Here is a 21,189-nt window from a genome sequence, read left to right on the forward strand (position 1 = left end):
AGCAATAAGTACTAGGTACCTAACCAGAGTTTCTAAGTAAATTGGGTACCTACCTACCCAGTATTATCTAGTCTTGGGTAAAGATCTTAAGATTATAACTCGACTTCGTCGCCGCCGGTGCCATTAGGCCCGGAGCATGCCCGGAGCCCAGAGCACACTATGTCGAAACAAGGGTCGAGCTTGATAGTTGATAGCTACGTGACCCGTCTATAGTGAACATAGCCGCACACGCTTGCATCTGTTCCCACTTTGAATGGGCCGACTCAATGGCAACCTTTTTTTCACCGTCTGTTCTGTTTGTTAGTTGAACGATGGCAGCGGCCGGCGACGTATGTGCCGGTCTCATACGGCACAAAGTAACTTTACTACGAGAATTGTGCAACACGAATATCTTAGATGTACTTGTTAAAAAAGGACTTTTCAGTTTGAGTGACCATGAGTTGATAACCGGTGCCTCGGACACCGATAAGTGTAATTATTTTGTGGAAGTTGTTAGTAAACAAAGTGGTGCAAAGTTAAATGAGTTGTGTTCGGTGCTGGAGCGGGAATGCCCGAAGTTGTCGAAGGAGCTTATGAATGACAGGCACAGATTTATAGTTAACGGTAAGTTAAAGAAACTGTCTTGATCTGGATTTTAAGGAGACAGCGACGGGGTTAAGAAAGTAACCGGCATTACAATAATAATATAAAATTAAACAATAATTATTATTAAACAGCTTCTACTAATAACTTCTAGTCGTTTCAGTGAACGGTCTAATAGCGAAGAGTCTCGACCAACATCTTGAGAGACTCTCGCTAGGTGGTTGGATCAAGGGTCAGATGCAGAAGGCGGTGATCTTGGACACGGCACGGATAGTCCGCCGGTTCCTCTCTCTGCAGCCCTGACCACCGGTAGCTTGGGCCTTGCCCCGCTGCTGGCGGTACCCTAGGTTAGGTTTTTTATAATGTGTTTATATGTTTTTTTTTATCGTTTTGTAAGTGTTTTTATATTTTACTTTTATATTCATATTATAAAAACCCTAACTTAAGACGAAAAATAAATAAAGAGAACTTAGGTATGGTAAAAGAAACGTCAATGTAATTTAAATCAGGGTGATGGACATGGACACAAAATGAAGACCTTTCTGGTAAGTATCTACACCTACCCACCTAAGTTAGATTTTAAAGTCTGTTGAGGGCAGGTCCAGATCCAGGATATCTTTATCACACCGACTAATAAGACAATAAGATAATCTATTTGTTTGTCCGTAAATTTACCATTGCTTTAGATTTTTTGTTGTATTACCTTACCGGTAGATAAACCTAAGATAAAATGTAATTACTACCTATAACCCGGAAATAATCTATCATTTTAAAATGAAACCACTTTTGATACCACTAATTGTATTGAATCACGAAAGGTCTATTACGGTATGAATTTGATTGAAAAATTGCATGGCTACAGACCAAAAGAAGGGGAGCTTTAGTGTTTTGATATTGCTCGGTGCATTTCGATAACACATAACATGGGCCATGGTAATTATACTTACCATCAGACGATTGATCTGCTCGTTTCGAAAATACAGAATAAAAAATAGAATTAAAATCAAACAAATCATTTTGAAACGGGAATGGATGGGTTATACTTAGCAATAAAAGACAAAAGCATCCCAAAAGTAACTAAATTTCGTGGATTTACATGTCACATGAAAGAAGAGATAAAGCCAAGTCATTAAATAATTAAGTAAAAAGAAAAAGTCGAAGCCTCATCTCCACAAATGCTGCCACTGTTCGAGTGTTGGATCGTCAAAACGATTACCTATGCGGGTATGGGAGTTGACCCCTCCCCATCATCGTGGGAATCAATCGTTTGTCTATTTATTCAGTTGTCATTGTTTAGGACATCCTGGAAATGGATAACCATTATATACCGAAATAAAAAGTTATTCCACGTTATTAATCGTTGGTCTGTACCTACTACTCTACTCCATATGTATAGGTAATGTATTTTTTGATGTAACTTTGGTGTCAAGCATGCATACGCCCTACCTCTTATCTATTGATAAGCGGTTGTGGGACTTGTGGGTACCCAAGCTTAAAGGCGACATGTAACTAAAAAGGTGTGAAAACCGTTGCAAACCTTTTAAAAACTTGTACACTCCTTTTTTAAGACCCCCAACAAATTTAACAAAAATCTGCTAAGATCTTTGTGACTCATAAGCCATGAAGGTTTATTGAAGGTCAAATACGCAAGTAACGTGCCTCAATGAAGTAGGTAGTATCCAATGGTTGGAAACGAAGCTTTATAAGAGACATAAGTAAATTAAGATGATCAATTTGATCTTGAGACAACATACTTTAATAAATTTACATGTAATAGGTGCTAAGGCATGCAAAAGCACAGCTAATAAATGGTGTTTCTACTACAAACTACAAGCAAATGTTGCATTACTCCTCGTGACAAGATTATTTTGCTTACTAACAGTTTATGTTTCTAATTCCCAGAAACTTCTGTAATACGACTGTACCTACTCTTATTTCTGCGAAAAGGTTACTGTAGCAGATTTACTGACACGATAACTTGGCTAGAATATATTATGTTTAACGAGACATTGTTAAAACTTATACCTACTTGCTTATTAAAAACCTGTCAAAAATAAGGTACCAGCATATGTATATTCCATAGTATTATTTATTAATACAACTAATAAGAGCTGTACCTAAAGGATAAAAATTAAAAAAACGGGTCTCGGCAGCTGTGAAGTACCTATTTGCAAAATTGTTTCCTTAACGCACGTGACGTGCAGGTGCATCTGAGCACATGTTATCGTTTAACATTTTGCTTCTCGTTTCTTATCTCAAACCGTTATCCTAATTTTAAATAATAGGGGTCAATTGCAGTTTAGTATGAGTAGATTACATTAAATGAAATAACATATAACAGACCTTTTATAGTATTTAATTCTACTTATAGGTACTTTTCCTCGTTATTTTGTTAATTAATTATTTATGTTCTACGTCATATTGCCAGCTAAATGGCAGCATTTAATGATATATTGTGTAATATAAGTAGATTTATATTTTTATAATATTTAATTACACCTGTAATTACTGATTATTTACATCGAATGCCATCAATCGAAACCATAGAATTTCATAGTCCACTAACTCTAAGACGGGTCAAAGGCCGCCCAACCCCGTCTAGGGCCATTTAAGAGCCTCTTATAACGCCATTGCTCACGGGGTGTGACGGCGCGTGTGAATCCACCATGGGAACATCTTTGATAATGAACCCGGGTTATTTATCAAGCTTCTTTGTTCCATGCTTATGTCATAATGTTGAACTTGGAATTTCTTATCGTTAAGATAGCTTCGAGCATTATGGCATTTTTTCGACTAAACGATAGGCAACGCATTGTGTTCATGAGAACTTTTGTTTTTTTTGTGAGTCAGAGCATTTTTAATGACAGGAAGTAGACGTGTGCGCCGATTATAAAATGATCGGCGGCGGCGTTAGCCAAAAAATCGGCGGCGGCGGCGTGTTTTCGGCGTGAAATCGGCGTGACCTTGACTTTTAGGTTCCTTAAGAAAAATCATTAAATTGTTGTTTTTCTTGAAAATTTGATGAATTCAGGTTGCTGGTAAGTGAATTACATAATCTACGTATAGTTATGAATACGCTGTGAGTAAAATAGAGTTTGTAAATTAATATAGGATAGGTATAATAACTTGATTTCCCTAGTAACTGGCTTGCTGTAAGCGGTCAGCTGGCCCCAATGACCTACGATTCGATCTGTAACTCTCCGTTTTTTTATGCTTTCCATAAGTTATCGTATTAAAATGACGTACTTTAACAAAATAGAATATCAGATATCCTTGAAATTTGCTAGACATACGACGGACTGCTATTATGTCTTCCCTTTAATGGTTTTCCTGTCGTACAACCTACAAGCACCAGGCTCATTGAGATGTATCTTCTTCTTTCTGGTTTTTTCATTGCTTTTTTGCTTTTGAGCATTGCTGAGGATCACGACATGTAATTTGTCTCCATTTCGTGCGGTCATAAGCCGTGTGGACTGCACATCTGTACACTTCTTCACAACGTTTGACCATCTCACACATGCTCCTCTCCGAGCATGTTTGCCATTCGCCATTCATTCATTCATTCATCCATTCATGCGTTGGAAACCGCATAATAATTATGTCCGAAGAATCTAAGGGCTCGCCCATGGAGAGCCGAGTGGCAATATTCTCTCTAAGAATTAAGGGGTTTGTTCTTCTAGCTGTCCTAGGTAGAAGCAGCAGTCTTCGTCAACATCACATCTCAAAAGTACCTTTGCACGGCACACTTTTTGAGGCTCCAGTCCACTTTGCGGCACCATACTGGAATATTGAAAAGACGAGAGCTCGTACCAAGCGCACTTTACATAGTTGCACGTCGAATACCTCTGTTCTTCCAGATCTTGTCCAAGTTAGCCATAGTACTCTTAGCCATGCCAGCTCTGCGGCGTAACTCGGCGGTGCAACCACCGGCACTGGTTATCATCCCAACATATACTAGCTAGCTTTTCTGTAATCGCCGAGTGCGTCGGTAACTGGGAGCATGTTTGCTCTGTTTACTACCATTACTTTGGTCTTGAAATGGTTGATATTAAGACCTCTCTAGAATTTTCATCTTCAGTTTTCATCAAAAGGGCCGCCATTTCGATGTTTTTCATTCAAAAATTCAAATTAAGAGTTGAAAGTGAATTCACAATGAATAGGAAAACTTACTTCATATATCGCTCCCTCATCTTTCTCGACGCTGAATACTGACGATTACTCAGTTTAAAGTAACTTTAATTCTGTTTCATTCTATAAATAATTGGTATAAATTTGACAACTGTTACAATATAATGAAAAAAATCCAGATTGTAATCCAAAAACCAAGTTGGAATAACTAATTAACAACACTCAAGGACACGCCGATTTCACGCCGATCATTTATCGGCGGCGGCGGCGTGGCAAAAAAGCCCGGCGGCGGCGGCGCGCCGGCGCGGCGCACACGTCTACAGGAAAGGTATGCTAGTTTGCGTATACATGGCAATTCAAAAACATGCAATTTGAAGAGAAATCACTTCTCACTTTACTCACTTCTAGATCAATTTTATGTTTAACTAAGTGGAAAACGTCAACGCTTCTTACTTAGTTGCGGTTGTAAAATGCCAGTGAAAACACTAGTTAAACCACAAATCTGAAAGGAGTTAGTGTTAACTAGTAAGGAATAAGAAAGTGAAATGCTTGAGTGCGTTAGTTTAAGTGCCTAAATGTTTACAGCCGCTGTTAAATTATAATTGCGTAAATGCTTGTATAATAAAATTAATATGTTAGCGAAATTAGCTATTTTCCGGCTCCATAATAGCTAATTATTTTCAAGAACTTGGACTTTTCACTTCATGTAGCATACTCCACTTACTTACACTTACTACACAATGTAATAGCCTACATATGATATAAGTAATGTATTGTTATGCTGGATTAGCCTATTATTGTCGTATAGGAACTTTCGAAAAACTGCAAATCTTTAGCAACTATTATAACAATAGACCTCGAATCGAAACAAAAATTCACAATATTATATTATACAAAGTTTGTACCAACCTACATATACCTACTTCAGCTCACTTAGATCGTCTGATCCATATATGCGTGTGCTTACGGATTCTATTGTACGGAAACCGCTTACCGTCTCGTGGGTCGTACGCTTGTTTGCTACACTACCGACATTGAAAATAAATAATATTATATGTAGGTGAGACCGCTCCTGCATTTCCTACTACCACTTTTATAGTTTCCTGAATTAAAGCTCAGTTACAAAGCCAATACGTGCTCGAATGCGCAGCCAATACGCCATTAAGCTTATCCCGTCACAACAACGTTCGCATTATACCATAAAATACTATTTGACAAGGTGCTGATGGCTACGTGCGCGAAAGTTCAATACCCCGGTGTCTGCCTGAGAAAATTAAAAATACTTAATGTTCAATTACTTACCGATATTGGGCCGGTTCTAAATGGTTGCTGAAGCATTTCATTTTAACAAGCTTGAATTGGGTGCTTTTTGTTATTTAGCTGAAGCAATTGATTTTGTATTTGAACGAAATATCCCCATCGTGTTTTTTTATAACCACCAGATTACAGTTCACAACTTTTTGCAATACTACGTGGATAGATTAATAAGATATTCGCACGCTGTTTTTCCTTGTTAATTGATTGTTAAAAGTTGGGGAAAAATGAAGGAAGGGCCATTGTATAAAAAACTTATATCACACCGAATCTAATGAGATCACATACAGGGGTGTTGATTGTTGATTAAGAATAACAAACGCAAACTGTAAATTAGCCCAACGAGGCGCGTGATTAGGTCACGCTCATGATTGAATTAGCGAAGCACCGTGAGCATTCCTTGTTAACTCCCAAGAATCTACATTTAGTACCTTCTGCATTTAAGTATTTATCAAATCAATCATTACCTACCGAATGCTTGGCTTCTTCTTTTCATTGCCTATGTACATATTTGCCTATTTGGGTAGCGAATTGGCTACTAGCTCAAACAACGCATGTGAAAATAGTACCTAGCTACGCTACATATACAACTAAAGTAAGTAAACAATTAACCCAACAATAAAACGCTGCATCTACGCTTAACCTTAATTAGTCCTCTTTTCTAATTTAATGCTATAGATTAAAAAATATGACACTTTCTTGTCATGCAAGCCTTGCTTTAATTTACTTTTAATGAATCCGGAACGCGGGTTCTGTTAATTTCGAGAAACCATCAGACTCATATTGTTATATACGGGTGTGAAGATTTCTCATTGGGCCTGATCCCACGTACAGGTTATAGGAAAATTTATGGTATGGTTGGTAATTACTTTTTGTTTCATTACAATATTTATGATAAGTTTTATTGATATTTAAGTATGTATCAATAAAAACCTTTAGATATGGACGTGTTTACCGTTTATATTTCTTCGTTACATAAATTGAATATATACTTGGTGAAAACAAAATTAGGATTATCTATATTGGTGCGTTTACCACAGTTATGTATTTTTATCCCGCATTAAAATATTTATGATAGTTTTAAAATAATGATCGAAGCACTAATACTCTTTGTAGATTAAGAATACGGAAATAGGTATTGTGATTTAATTCGTAGCATTCCCATAAATAGTATGTTGCTTAGTTCCATTTCATTATTCACGGACATAAACGCTATAATTTTATGACACATCAGTGTAACGGGCCATATATGGCACTTACTATGCGATCCCCGACAAGACGGCCAAGATAGCGTTATCACATTTCAGACGGGCATAGTTAGAGCTTTCTTGTGTATCGCCGTTTGATGTTTAGACTCATAAATCTTATAGCTTTAAGACAATAAATTACAGAAAACGTCGACTCAAAAAAGATATAAGTAGCTTCTGGTAATCTTTTTCATGAATTTATATTTATTTATAAAAATGCCATATCTCAGAAATTATGTGTCTGATTAAAAATATGGTAAAATTATAATTTATGTACAGAACTACGATGACAATTAATTCTAATTGCTACAACTTGGTAATGCACTTCCGTGCGCACACGTCTCATAGTGTTGCAAAATTAAGTTTAGGGATGGGATGGGTATACTCGTAGTTCGAAACTTTACGATTATCTGCTAATCGATTTTTACCTTTGATTCCCTCAGAAATTAATCGATTAATCAAATCGATATTAAACATATCGCCATGTTACGCTCCAGAATATTAAGTATAAGTATACTGGGTCAAGCAAATCTTGTCAGTAGCAAACGGCGGCAAATTTAAAAAATCGCGGGTTAGCAACACTGTGTTCGAATAATTCGAAAATCGCGTGTCATCTGTGTTTTATCTGTGGAATGTGGATCGCGAATGACAGCCATCATCTTTGTTTACATTCTGAATCGATTTTATTTCAAGAGATATTTCTGCTGTGTCACCATTAAATACCAATGTATTAAATAAGATTGTGCTTAATCAAAGCTAAGATGCCTACAATGCCTACAGTGCCAACTGAGAAATCTAATAAAATATTAAAATCCAGTAGGACATCTACCTGCTGAAGCAATGATTTTATTCTGAATACATTCTTGTTTAACGGCATAGTCCACTTCTAATTTTATTTTGAGATCTTCAAATTAGTTAATCATTTTTATCAACATCACACACCGCTTTTAAATTGTCCGTCCATACCTATTAATAACAATTTCAAACATTTTCAATAGAGAATCCGCGAGTGACAATTTAAATTGACGGGCGCGCTCATCGAAAAAAAAAAGTTGGTTCGATGTACATTGTACATTGCTGCTTTTCTTAGCGCAATACTACTCTTTGAGTGTTGCCCTCAAGTTGCCCTACTTTCGTTTGCTTTACATTGCTACTGACAAGATTTGCTTGACGCACTATAGTTTGCTTACGTGTGATCTACTTTAGTTTCACTTTTAACCAGTAATAGTAATTTTTCTTATACCTATTGCATTTGCTCAACATAAACGAACACGACTAGTAATTATATTCTTTGCTAGTAACGCAGGATGACATAATAAGTGGTTGCATAGCATTGTTAAACGTAACTTGCACATAACTTAGCGCTTGGCAACGTTAAATGCAGTTGGCCTCGCTTGGCATGGAGGATGGTAGGTTATTCATCCAATAATAGGTAATCAAAATTTTAATAGACCCGGGTCTAATAAATAAACCTGAGTTAGAGTATAAATTTAGGGACTACTAAATTCGTAAAAAAACGCAGCAAAATGTGAAATTGTGTTTAATTAACCTATAATTTTATTACATATAACAAAAAAAAATCTTAACGGGCAAAGGATCAAACAGAGTACTTTACCTACGGAAAAAAATATACCTATTGAGATTTCTTAGTTGATCTTATTGAGTGTGCATTATAGGAAGATATTAGATATTTAGTAAACAATTTACTATAATGCACCTTTTTGCAAGTTAAGAAACAATATGCACAATATTTATGACCGCAAATCCGGCAGCCACGGTTGTAAGTAGGTACCTACCTAACTTGAGACCCTTTGATGTATTCCTCATCCTCACCGCTCACCGCAGTTTCCGCCCACATTGCGATGGCTCTCACTCTTTACATTAATGTCCTAGGATGTAAGTAATAGCTCAGTAAAGACTCTATTGCACACTTATCACGCACTTAAAACTCTTTCTATGGTGAGGCTGAGGACCTTGCTACTTAGGAGCTCAATTTTTTTCTTAGGTCGTTATGCTCTTATTTCTTGCTAGTAGGTCCTACATCACTTTACAGCAAACGTTTACTACAATACACAGTTATAATTTGTAAATCACAGGATAAACAACGATATTAGAGTAAAACACTTCTTACAAGTAGGTAATGCATTATAGTACTTACCTATACAATATTTATTTGGATTTGTAATCTGTCTTCGAATCGTACCTACCTAGGAATGATTTTCGAAGGGTCTAGATGCAATTTGGATACTTTCCGATAATTTAAAATTTTAAATATCATACGAGTACTACCTACTCGTAAAAACATTGACGGAGAGATGTGCATTTTACAATTGTTTACACTACTTGAACTATACCTACATAGGCGTTCCTATTAGATACATGTATTGTATAAGTAAACACTGTGGTACAACTGTAGAATCAGAGCTGGAGCATGGTCTCTAATGATGTAGTTCAACACCTGAAAGTTCGACGAACTTTGCTCTAACGAGCCACGAAGGGTAAACAAACACAGAAACAAGACCAGCCCAGGTATTCCCATTGCGCGGGCCATGTCGATTGTAGAGTCATTTGGTAAACTAGTATAACGTGACCACCAGTCTCTTAGAGCGTTTTTACATTGCCCGATCCGATATCGGATGTCGGATAACCTTTAGAGAAAAACAGCTGCTAGAAAATGCCCTATGACATCAGATCGGATCGGACAATGTGAAAAAGCGCTTAGATGGAATGGAGGATACATTGTGCGCTGTGTTAAAATCTGACTCCAGGAGCATTGATTTGTAATAATAAGGATCAGGGGAAGTGCCCCAGAAGAAGTGATACAGAGCCCCAGAATATGTTCATGTCTGCAAGCAGGACTATTCCTAATGGAGAGCGAATAATTGCTCATCACAGCATACGACTCGTTATTGCTTGAAAACGATACGAACACCACAACACAAATACAAGAGAACTTGTATAGGTACCTAAAGGCCGTAAGTGACGCACTTTTTAGTGCATTCTGGGAGTATGTATTAGTGTTGGAAACGTAAGGTAGGGCTACGTAAGTATGCTACTTTTCTTTGTCGTATTTAGTTTGCTTTTGGTTCCATGTTTGTGTTGCACTTTATACGTATATATAGTGGTTAAGGTTGGGTTCATTTATAGGTACACATAATATATTGGTATTGGTTCCTCTCCATAAAAATAGGTACATTGGTACATGAGTCACGGATGGTGTGGTGTTTAACTCTCGTGCATCCCATGCAATTAAAATAAAACACCAGCAGCAGTGTTAAACCAAGAAAGAGAGAATAGCTAATGAAAACTGTGTACCTACCTATTCAATCTATGTAGTTTTGGCTATATCTACCTAAATTAAAACTGCGCTCTTAGTGTTGTTTGAATCAAGATTTAGGTAAGTATATATGTTGCAGTCAAAAGTGTGAACTGGTCAAAAGAACTTTTAACCGACAAAAACAGGCAAAACTGCTTTTGACTGAGCATGTTGGTCAAAAGTAGTTTTACCTGAAAATCATACCTATTATTTCTGGCAGCAGTTTCGTTTTTAGGGCGTAACAAAAAAAAACTGGTCAAGTGCGAGTCGTACTCGCGTTTCAAGGGTTCCGTACATCACACAATTTATAGCAATTTTTTTTGTACGTGTAACGTGAGTGAAACTTTCAAATACCCGAATGGGTCAGTTCAAAAACCAGCTGATGTAACATGAAGTGTTATAGCGCGATGGCTTATATCTCTGCAACTATGCAAAGTAGCAAAGTAGCTTGGATAGGAATATTAAATGCCGAACAATAGTACAAGTGTCCAAATGCGAAGACTGAAGGCCGAGCTCCGCGTAGGGCTGAAAGCTCGGAGCGTCCGGCGGGTTCGCGCTTCCCAAATATTCCGCAAGTTTTTTAAAAGCGAAGGTCGAAAAGAGATAAACATATCTTATATTTTTAAACGAGCAATTCTGTGCATGGTCCTGGGTTCGAATCCCGGTAAGGGCATTTATTTGTGTAATGAACACAGATATTTGTTCCTGAGTCATGGCTGTTTTCTATGTATATGTATAAGTAATATGTATTTATCTATATTTGTATGTTTATATCGTCGCCTAGTACCCATAGTACAAGCTATGCTTAGCTTGGAGTTAGGTCGATCTGTGTAAGATGTCCCCAATATATATTTATTTATTTTATATATTTATTTATATTTATATTTCGGAATTTCGGAAACGGCTCTAACGATTTCGATTATATTTGCTATATGGGAGTTTTCGGGGGCGAAAAATCGATCTAGCTAGGTCTTATCTCCGGGAAAACGTGCATCTTTTAGTTTTTATGTTTTCCGAGCAAAGCTCGGTCTCCCAGATGTTAAATGCTAAAACAACAGTACAAGTCAAGTACCTAATCAATCAATAGTACAAGTACCATTGCGGCTGTGTGCCAGATACAGCCTAGTCGACATTTTTTGTCTTCAATCGGACTCACGCTTGAACCTAAAGGCACACTTCTTCGGGACGCTTCGGACCTTCGGCTTTATGCAGATATCAGCCTAGGGCCTTCGCAATAGCTGTCTACACCACTTTTCACTTAAACCATTGCTGCTGCGTCCCTAAAATTACCTAAACTCATTTTTGTTCCTAAATCCGTCTCACACTTGACTGTAGATTTCTAATAGGTTTTCCTGTCATCTTTCGGTAAAGAACTATTTTGTGTATTTTTTTCAAAATTTTAGACCCAGTAGTTTCGGAGATAGAGGGGGGGGATGGTCATTTTTTGTCTACTTTCTTGAATAACTTCTAAACTATTTATCCTAAAATTATAAAAAAAATATACTTGAGATTCTCACAATGAGCCCTTTCGTTTGATATATAACACGATATGGTTTGCTAAACTTTGTTTTTTAATTTTCTTATTTACCCCCCAAAAGTAGCCCCTATGTTAAAAATTCATTTGTTTACGTTACATGTCCGTCTTTGGGTCACAGACTTTCATATGTGTACCAAATTTCAACTTTTGAGGTACGGAACCCTAAAAATAACCCTAACCTACCTATCTCTGGGAACAGTTTTGACTGATAGTAACAGTCACAATTACTATTAACCAATGATTTTCAGGTAAAACTACTTTTGACCAACATGCTCAGTTAAAAGCAGTTTTGCCTGTTTTTGTCGGTTAAAAGTTCTTTTGACCAGTTCACACTTTTGACTGCGACATCTATACTTAATCTCAGTAATTATACCTACTAGGTACACTAAAGCAAGAAGCCTGAATGCCAAAAATGGCGTAATGTGCACAAAAATCTCGAGATTGTGGGTGCAACTGCAGTTTTTGTCACATGGCCTCGGACAGCGAACGTGACACGAATAGAACGTTCACTAAATCTCGTGTTATTCTTGTAACTCTGGCATTTATGACAGATTAAAATATGTGCAGCTAATTGCTCACGATTTTATTGCAGCTAGAGTGCAATAAAATCACCAGTTGGGTTGGGTTTTGATCATACCGCGACAAAAACTGATGACGGTGTGGCATAACAATGTTACCATAAGATAACATCTCTGCGTGTTACATTGCATAGCTTCAGAAATCTCAGGCGGCAAAGGAGTAATAATCAATCATACTCATTGCGTTAAGTTAAGGTACTTTACGATCCTATATTATAAAGCTACAGTGGGCAAATGGCCTCTCGCCATCGGTCAAGCTCGTGACAATCGTATCAATTACACGAAACACTTTTTCTTTTGCGTCCTATTTATATGTTGGTGAAGAATTGAAGATATATCAGCACTAGCGTCTAGTCCTTACGTTCCAGTTTGAAAATTTTACTTTAATTTAAAGTTTTACTCCAAAATCAAAAGTAGGCGACTGCATATATATAGGTAATGAGTAATGACTTAGCTTAGGATGGATCACCTGCGTTATGTAAACAGTAGCACTTGTCTACAGCGATTTTCCTTGACAGGACTGGTTGACTGGTCAGTTCACATTCTCTGCAAATATATACTAGGTTCTAAGTAATTGAGCACATCCTTTAGGATAGAGTATATTTAAAGAATGCCTTAGGCCTGTTGGTTATTTGCCGAGTATAACAGTGGCGGCTCATCACGCAAACCCCCAAGCGACGTAAATTATGGTCATATAAATGATTTCTGCAGTAGAAATTACTTGGAACTTTCATTCTCAACAATCGAAGGATATTAATATTATTAATATTTGAGACAACTTTTTGTAGTAGGCAATTCTTAATAAAACATGTGAACAGAACAGTGATATCTGATAAGAAACAAATTAGAACTTATTTCATGATTAAAATCATTTCAAATAGCGCATCCCCGCACCTCCACCATGAGGGCCTTTTACTAAATTTAATACCTATTTTGACGATCTATATTTTTGTTTCCTTCACCAAAGAAAAACTAATACAAATGAGTACATTATCTGAACTTGATCGCTGCTATACTTATTTTCCTAACGCCTCCATTCGGATATTTCTAAGTTTGACAAAGACCGCGCGAGTTCTAAATTTAATTTATTTACACGCCAGCCTAAGCTGCTGTAAGACAAACATTTATAGTACCTAAATACCTGTAATAATCAATAACTAAACATCATTAAATCCATAAAACTGTCTAGTCTAGGCCCAACCCAGCCGCACCTAGCGCAATACCCTTCAAAAACCACATAAAAAGCTATAAATAGTACAGAATGCGTGTCCTGTCCCTCATTTGTGGAAAAAATGTCCACGACTTGATGACATCCGCTGCCATTAACGTCGACTTAGGGTAGACAACTACACTACCCGACTATATTTGTCTTTGTTTATTGGAGTAGGTACGAGGGTTTGCGAAGACAAAACACTTTTCACGTCCATTTGTGATTGGAGCATGCGTCGTTTAGATTCTTAATATTTTTATAGATTATCGATTTAATCGAGTGTAAGTAGGTACAAGCAGAGCAGACGATCTGTTTAATGATTGTGGTAATTGTGGAAACAATTATGGGCAATACGTCGGTCACTTCCTTTTGGTCTTTCATGCAAACGAAATTAATACGTAGTCGTACGTATTCTCAAGATGTAGAAGCCGTTTTTGACCTATCTTTTTCACTGTATATACAGAGAGAACATCTGACACTGTGCATACTAACATGAGAAAGGAAGCGTATTTATAGTGTTAGCGGTACACCCCGAAATTCAGCAAATGGTGTTAAAGGTATGAAACTACGGGTCAAATTGATACAAATGTCCTAAAGATCAATCGTACCAATTTTCATGCTTTTAACACAATTTGCAGCGTTTTTTGTACTACTAGGCATTTTTATTTAACTTGTACTTTAAAACGCAACTTTGTTTAAGTCACGGCGACTGTTACTTTGGATAAAATGTATGGTGTTCGCACAGAAAACTCTGTGGGTGTTCGACAACGGCATTGACCGTCAGTTCAGTAACGGTTGCTAGCCGGCCATTAATGGTACACAGCTAAGTGAAAACGCCCATTTAGTAACTTAGCTGAGTGTACCAACTAAACCCTCATAAGCACCAGTGACCCGATGACGTGAGAACTATGCTAATGAGTGACACAGCGCAGTCCAGTTGCATTGTTTAACCGAACCTGTCTCCGACCGTGTATGGAGTGACGGACAGACCTGTCTGACACTATGTATAGTGCTGACTGATTGATGAATGTGTTGAAACTAGATATCTAACACTTATGAACTAAAATTTAAAATAGAAGAGTTAGAAAACACACATAATTATGTACATACACATCAAGATTTTTGATGTTTCGGCCTTAAATAACTTAAGAAGGCCGGCAACGCACTTACAACCCCTCTGGTGTTGCGTGCGGCCATGGGCGACGGTAATCACTTACCATCAGGTGATTAATTTGCTCGTTTGCCTCCTTTATCATTAAAAAGACTGCATAGGTACACCATATTAGAGTATTTGATTCAGCCCGTATACCTACTTTCTAAGCCGTGTCTACTGAATATTGACTAATATGTTCGAACTGACTCGTATGGAGGAAATATTTTATGTAAATTGCGCCCTCGAAATTCAATTGTCAGACAACTTACATCGTACGAACAGGATGATAAATATAGAACAATATAACTAAATCACAGAAAGCCACTTCAAGATCAAGACACGTGCGCAACTTCAAACAAACACCAAAAAAAAGTCTACAGTCACCGCAATCAAACCAAAATATCCTTCCATTTTAAACCTCAATTGTTTTCGGATACGATTGAAGTCAGCATGGTTTTATTTTTGTCTTAAGTACAATGGTAGCATGGCAAATGAGTCATGGTGCGTTGATCCAACATCTACATTACATTTTTTGTCGACATATAAGTATCGTGTCAAGCCGATACCATGGCTGATGGAAGTCAATCTGTATCAGATTAAAGAACATGAGTGGCAGTTTTAGAGCGAAGCTAATATCGTTTTTGCTGAACGAGTATTATCTTTGGTTTTAATGGACACAAATCACAATAACGGATGAGAGTTGTTGTGTTTCCAACGGATATAAAAATAAATATGGACATAGTTAATCCAATGACAATAGGTACTATGCAATCTATGCATACAACAGAAAATTGTGTCGTTTGGCAAAGAGCCTTCTTTATAATACAAGTGACCCAATAGTTTTCTTTTTAAGAAAGGTTTCATCTATTGAGATTACCTACGTCTAACATTGGGATTGGGACCTTGAAAATTATCATTTGGTGTTTGGGAGTTTACATTTTCTTCCGCAACTTGAATTCATGTACAACTCGTTGGGTGGCAATCGTTCTTATTTGATCACTATCCAATCTATCCGTGAACCCGGGTAATCCGATATTGTGTAATCAAACTAAATGGATAGACAAACTCGGCGCACACGCACCCCTGATTTTATGAATTAACTACCTAGCCTCCGCGACTTTGTTGGCGTAAAAATTGTTAAAATAAAAAAATGCACAATTTTTACCCTCCTAGGCATTTAATTAAAGGGGCCCACAGATTACCAGTTCGCCGGACGATATCAGCCTATCAGTTAATCGCAAAAAGTGACAGTTCCGAACAGGCTCATTATGGTCCGGCGAACTGGTACCTAATCTGTGGGCCCCCTTTAGAAAAGTATTTGAAAACTGCCGGGTGATGTGATTAGATTTTACGATTTTTACTTGTTGATACAATTTACAAGACTCTTATTTTTTTCCACAATTCTTGGGACCCTCATTTTTAATTACTTTCTAACCAAATAGTGTAAGATTTTTTAAAGAATTTGTTTTGTTGCAGGATACAGTGCAGCTGACAGTGCCAAAGAAAACATGGTTATGAGCCATAATTTAAACAGGTTAGTTTTCAAAGTACCTACTAAATGTACCTACTAATCGATAATTTTGCATTATGTTTGATAATTGCCAAACAAGATGGTCCGTTTTCATTACTTTTGAGTGTAAATAAATGTGATTTGGTTGGAAAAAGGAAAGTCGGACATCCACGACAAAGATGGGCGGATGATCTTGTTAAAGTAATCGGCAAAAGCTGGCTAACAGCAGCCCAGGACAGAACGAGGTGGAAGAATCTGGAGGAGGCCTATACCCTACAAGAGGGGTCCCTATAAATTAAGAAACGTAATAAAATAAACTAATATCGATGTAAATTATGTATTTGGGAAATAAAAAAAGGCTTTATTATTATTATTATTAAATGTGATTTAAGGCCAAGGACAAAAAGCAACTGCAAAGTTGCAAACAAATAACCAACATAATTAAACAATAACCGTGTAGCGAATAGGCATTGTCGACACGATTGTCAGGTCGATAGCGAATAGCCCGCTTTGTGGCTGGTTGTAGGCGTTGCCGATCTGATCTGTAATTCCTGTTTGCAATGCAACTGTGGCTTATTGTTTGTTATTTGAGTTAATAGTTAAGTGGTAAAACAGTAGCGGTATCGTTTATACTTAATGGTTATCTCTGTTAATAAAACGGTAGCTTAAGGCTTGTTATTTTAATTATTTATACTTAACATACAGTAACTAAGTTGAGTAAGTTGTACCTAATAAAATATATGTTTTAATAGGTTAGTAAGGTACAATCAGGAATTCATTTAAAAAAAAACATTTATTTGACAACAATGCTGCTTAAAAACTTGTACTTAAGTAGTTTCTTCAAGAAGTTTCCGTTTTTGCTTGTTTTTCACTGAATCAGTAAATGAATTTATATAAATGTAGGTACTTACCTATAACGAAATCGAAATATTTTAAAAGAACACGCGAAGAAGTGGAATAGGTAAAACGATCAATATCTACATATATTATAAATGTATGTTTATTATTGTGTACGATAAATAGAGTTTGTACAGAAAGAGCAGATTCGTGGAATGTATGGGGCCCAACGCATTCCACGACTCTTCTCTTTCCGAAGACTCTATATGAGTGTTAATGAATCTTGACATCCCAACATATTTCAATTAGCCATCTGATTCCATGTACATATTTATATTTAAATGTAATCGTAATCAAAATAAAAGTATTCATGCTCGTGCGCACTGCACCGCGTCTGCAGCATGGGATGTTCCGGTGGGGTTCTTCAACATTTTTTGCAAATAGCTTGAACAGAACAAACTGAGGAAGTATCATTATAAACGACATACATATTTTCATAGTAATTAATGATGACATTGCCACAATGCAGAGTTAGCTTGGTTCGACTATCTCTTAGTCAGCTATGAATTCATTTAAGGTTTAAGGTAAGTAGATAAGTGGATATAACTTATAATAGGTCTCGAAATATTGACAAAGGCTTACAGTATGAACTATTATAAATTAATGGAATCAAACACTCGTGTAAAAAAGTAAAGGTCATAATCATCTTCCTAGCGAAGTCCCGGCTTATTACCACAGCAGAGCTCATCGGACCCTGAGTAACCTACTTTTTTGTCAAAAACGAATGATAAGAATTCTAATGTTATCATTTCTTCACTTTCTTCCTTAGTAGCACTTCCTAACTGCATCAGAAATGAGAGGCCCTATCGAAAGAACCCCTTAGCTCAGCTGCTTACGCGCACGTGCGCTCTCAGAGTGCAAGATCCGTTCTACGAAGAAGGACGTATGTCTAATAAGAACTCTATGGATGCTAGGTTGTTTTGGAACTGAGCTGAGTATAATATCCGACTTACGAAGAAGGGCGTATGTGCCACAGGAACTTTATAGATGCTAGGCTGTTGCAGAACTGAGGACGTTGGAGATTGTGCAGCGATCTTATGAAACCAGCTGTTTAAGTTTATTTGATAAACTTTCATTGTGAGCACATATGTATACGCAATACGCATTGAGTAGGTACAAATATTCTTTGTTGTGTCCAACAAACCAAAGATATTGGACTTATAAAACTACTCCCGGTGTCCCGGTACACACACACACACTGCATGCACACTGCTATTGCTGCTCACTTATAAAGTGGGACCTTAATTATAACCCTCAACTATTCGACCATTTTTAAGTAAGTAGGTAGTTACCTACTTATTTTATATTTATAACGTTAATATGTACGTAAAATTTTAATAATTATACTATATGTGTACATTGTGTACTGATTTAAGGTAAAAAGGTGTTGTTTTTTTTTGATATCGTTCAAATAAAACACAATTCGATTATCCGAACCTTTGATTATCCATATTAGTCTCGGTCCCAATTAGTTCGGATAATCGAGGTTCATGCTGTGTGATACGGTATGAGAGCAACTACTTTTTTCTAAGAAGTGTAAGTTCTTCAAATAAGTTGCTAAGCTGTATAAAATGTAGGCAGATACTCGTATACCTTACATATACGTAAGAGCAGTAAAAATACCTATTCTCCTAAGAAGGTCATAAATAAAGTGCACTTAGTGCACACTGCAAGCCGATCGGAGTAGACCCGCCCACAACACTGACGGAAAATGCCCTTTGAAGTGGCTTAACTCCGAATCAAACGTAATGCACCCGCGACGTAAACTTCCTGCAATAACGGATGGGCTTATTGACAGGACTTCAGTCTGCTCAGAGTGTTCAATTTAGACGCTTAATGTATATTTTATAAACGTTTTGATTTAGGAGAAAAAGTGTAAAAGTGACTCACTTTACCGAATGGGACTACGGACTACATATATGGTATGGGAATATCCCCCTTATTCATAAACGCGCTACAGACCTCAATTAGCTAATAAACGTTTGTCTTAACTGTCATTTTGACTTATGTATTGGAAAGAAAGGGATAAAACATAATTTAACTACTTAAATCAGGTCCGTAAAGTTTTATGAATAAGGGGGTTAGTAAGTACATATTTATTAGTGAGGGCTCATATATTCGTTGGCAGGCTAATTTAGTTTTCCTTCTGTTGTTATAGTTTTTCGTTTAGCAATTAATCCGGTTCCTGCGCTAACGGATGGACTTACTTAATATACATTTTATAAATGATTTGATTCAGATAAAAAGTAAGGGCGATAACACACTGCATGGGGCTATTTGGAAATAGTTTGAATTACAGTCGGAAAAACAAAAACCTGATCCATATAAATATTTGGGAGCGAAATATTCGCTAATTATTTTATTCCTCTGGGTCAGAAGAAGGACACATTCATTGTCTGTCCATTGACACCTGTCATATCTTAAGGGGCCCACAGATTACCAGTTCGCCGGACGATATCACCCTGTCATTTGTTCGGAACTGTCACCTTTTGCATTTTTTGACAGGCTGATATCGTCCGGCGAACTGTTAATCTGTGGGCCCCTAGGTATTGTGAGAAAATAGGCCCACGAATTTCTCATTTTTCTCACGCCGTACGTTGCCGTCGTTTTTTGTTTACACTACGTCAACAAGCATTTAATTAAAATCCTTCACTCTATTTTACACGCAATCCCATGGAGGCTCTATTCTATTTAAATAGATACGGTCATAATGCACTTTAGTTCCGGTCGCAACCCATCAAATTATTCCAATTCGAGCACATTTCCCGCGGGGTTCGCTTCTAGACCAAAATACAGTCATGCCCGTAGCGCAACGAACAATTGAATTGTAAAACCATGGCGCTGTGTTGTGCTACCACAGATATAATAATTGACAGTAGAAAGAGCAAGATGTGCAATATAAATGTCTAAATATTTCTAGAGTCGAGCCAAGCCAATTCTGCACAGACTTTACAGTAACAAAGTGTTGTAAGCATCGAAGTACCTACCGCCTATTTGCATTATGTGTCTAACAAAACACGTAAACAAAAGTTATATTTTTTTTTTACTTTTCATAAACGGATAAAACTTATAACTCATACTCCAAAGAGCCATTGAGATTGATATCGGCTTTCAGCACTAACTGGGTTGACCTAGATGTCGAGCGCTGCGGTGCACTCGCCAAAAATACTGTGCATGCCTAGATGGAGCTGGAGATTTTGTCTATACTTTTCTAAAGGCTTTGATGGAAAAATACTGGCCATTTACACACGCAGGGTTTTTTATTAGGGCGGTGTTGCAGACTCGTTGGTTTGGAACTTTGGAGCAGCATCAAGCTAGTCATGTGTTAAAATACAAAATTTGCGTTTCTATAAATTGTGGCACGATAAAAAAAATACATTCATAATATTGGTTGCATCGATATAGTCTAACTGCAATTTATTTGTATACTTGATGATGATGATGATGATATCCTGTTATCCCTCATCAGGGACATAGGGCTCTCAGAAGGGATTTCCATTCTTCGCGGTCCAGCGCGGCCTCTTCTCTCTCTTATTTGTATACTTACTATAAATAAATATAAATCTTGAAATTTACATTATAGGTATTATTGATTTATCGAAGGTAACATTCAGTTTCATTTATTAGGATTACTGCCCATTCTCATCTTTATTAGGGGTAAAATCAGCCTCCCAAATAGGTCACTGGAATAACAACAATATTAAAAAGGTTAGAATA

At 37.0% G+C, this 21,189-nt stretch overlaps 1 protein-coding gene across 9 annotated transcripts in view; it reads left to right on the top strand.

The window, feature by feature from the left end:
* Positions 1–296: 296 nt before the first annotated feature.
* The window catches only part of LOC134789893 (tight junction protein ZO-3-like), a 145,581-nt gene continuing 124,688 nt past the window's right edge, over positions 297–21,189 (top strand). For all 9 annotated transcript variants that reach the window (XR_010144132.1, XM_063760573.1, XM_063760581.1 and 6 more), the window contains exons 1-2: positions 297–603; positions 16,542–16,599. Coding sequence is in view for 8 of the 9 variants with exons in the window: in XM_063760573.1 (XP_063616643.1) it covers positions 312–603; positions 16,542–16,599 (350 nt within the window). In the remaining variant the exon portion in view is untranslated. The remainder of the gene's footprint in view (positions 604–16,541; positions 16,600–21,189) is intronic.

Source organism: Cydia splendana, chromosome 1, assembly GCF_910591565.1.
Source record: "Cydia splendana chromosome 1, ilCydSple1.2, whole genome shotgun sequence".
Taxonomy (NCBI): domain Eukaryota; kingdom Metazoa; phylum Arthropoda; class Insecta; order Lepidoptera; family Tortricidae; genus Cydia; species Cydia splendana.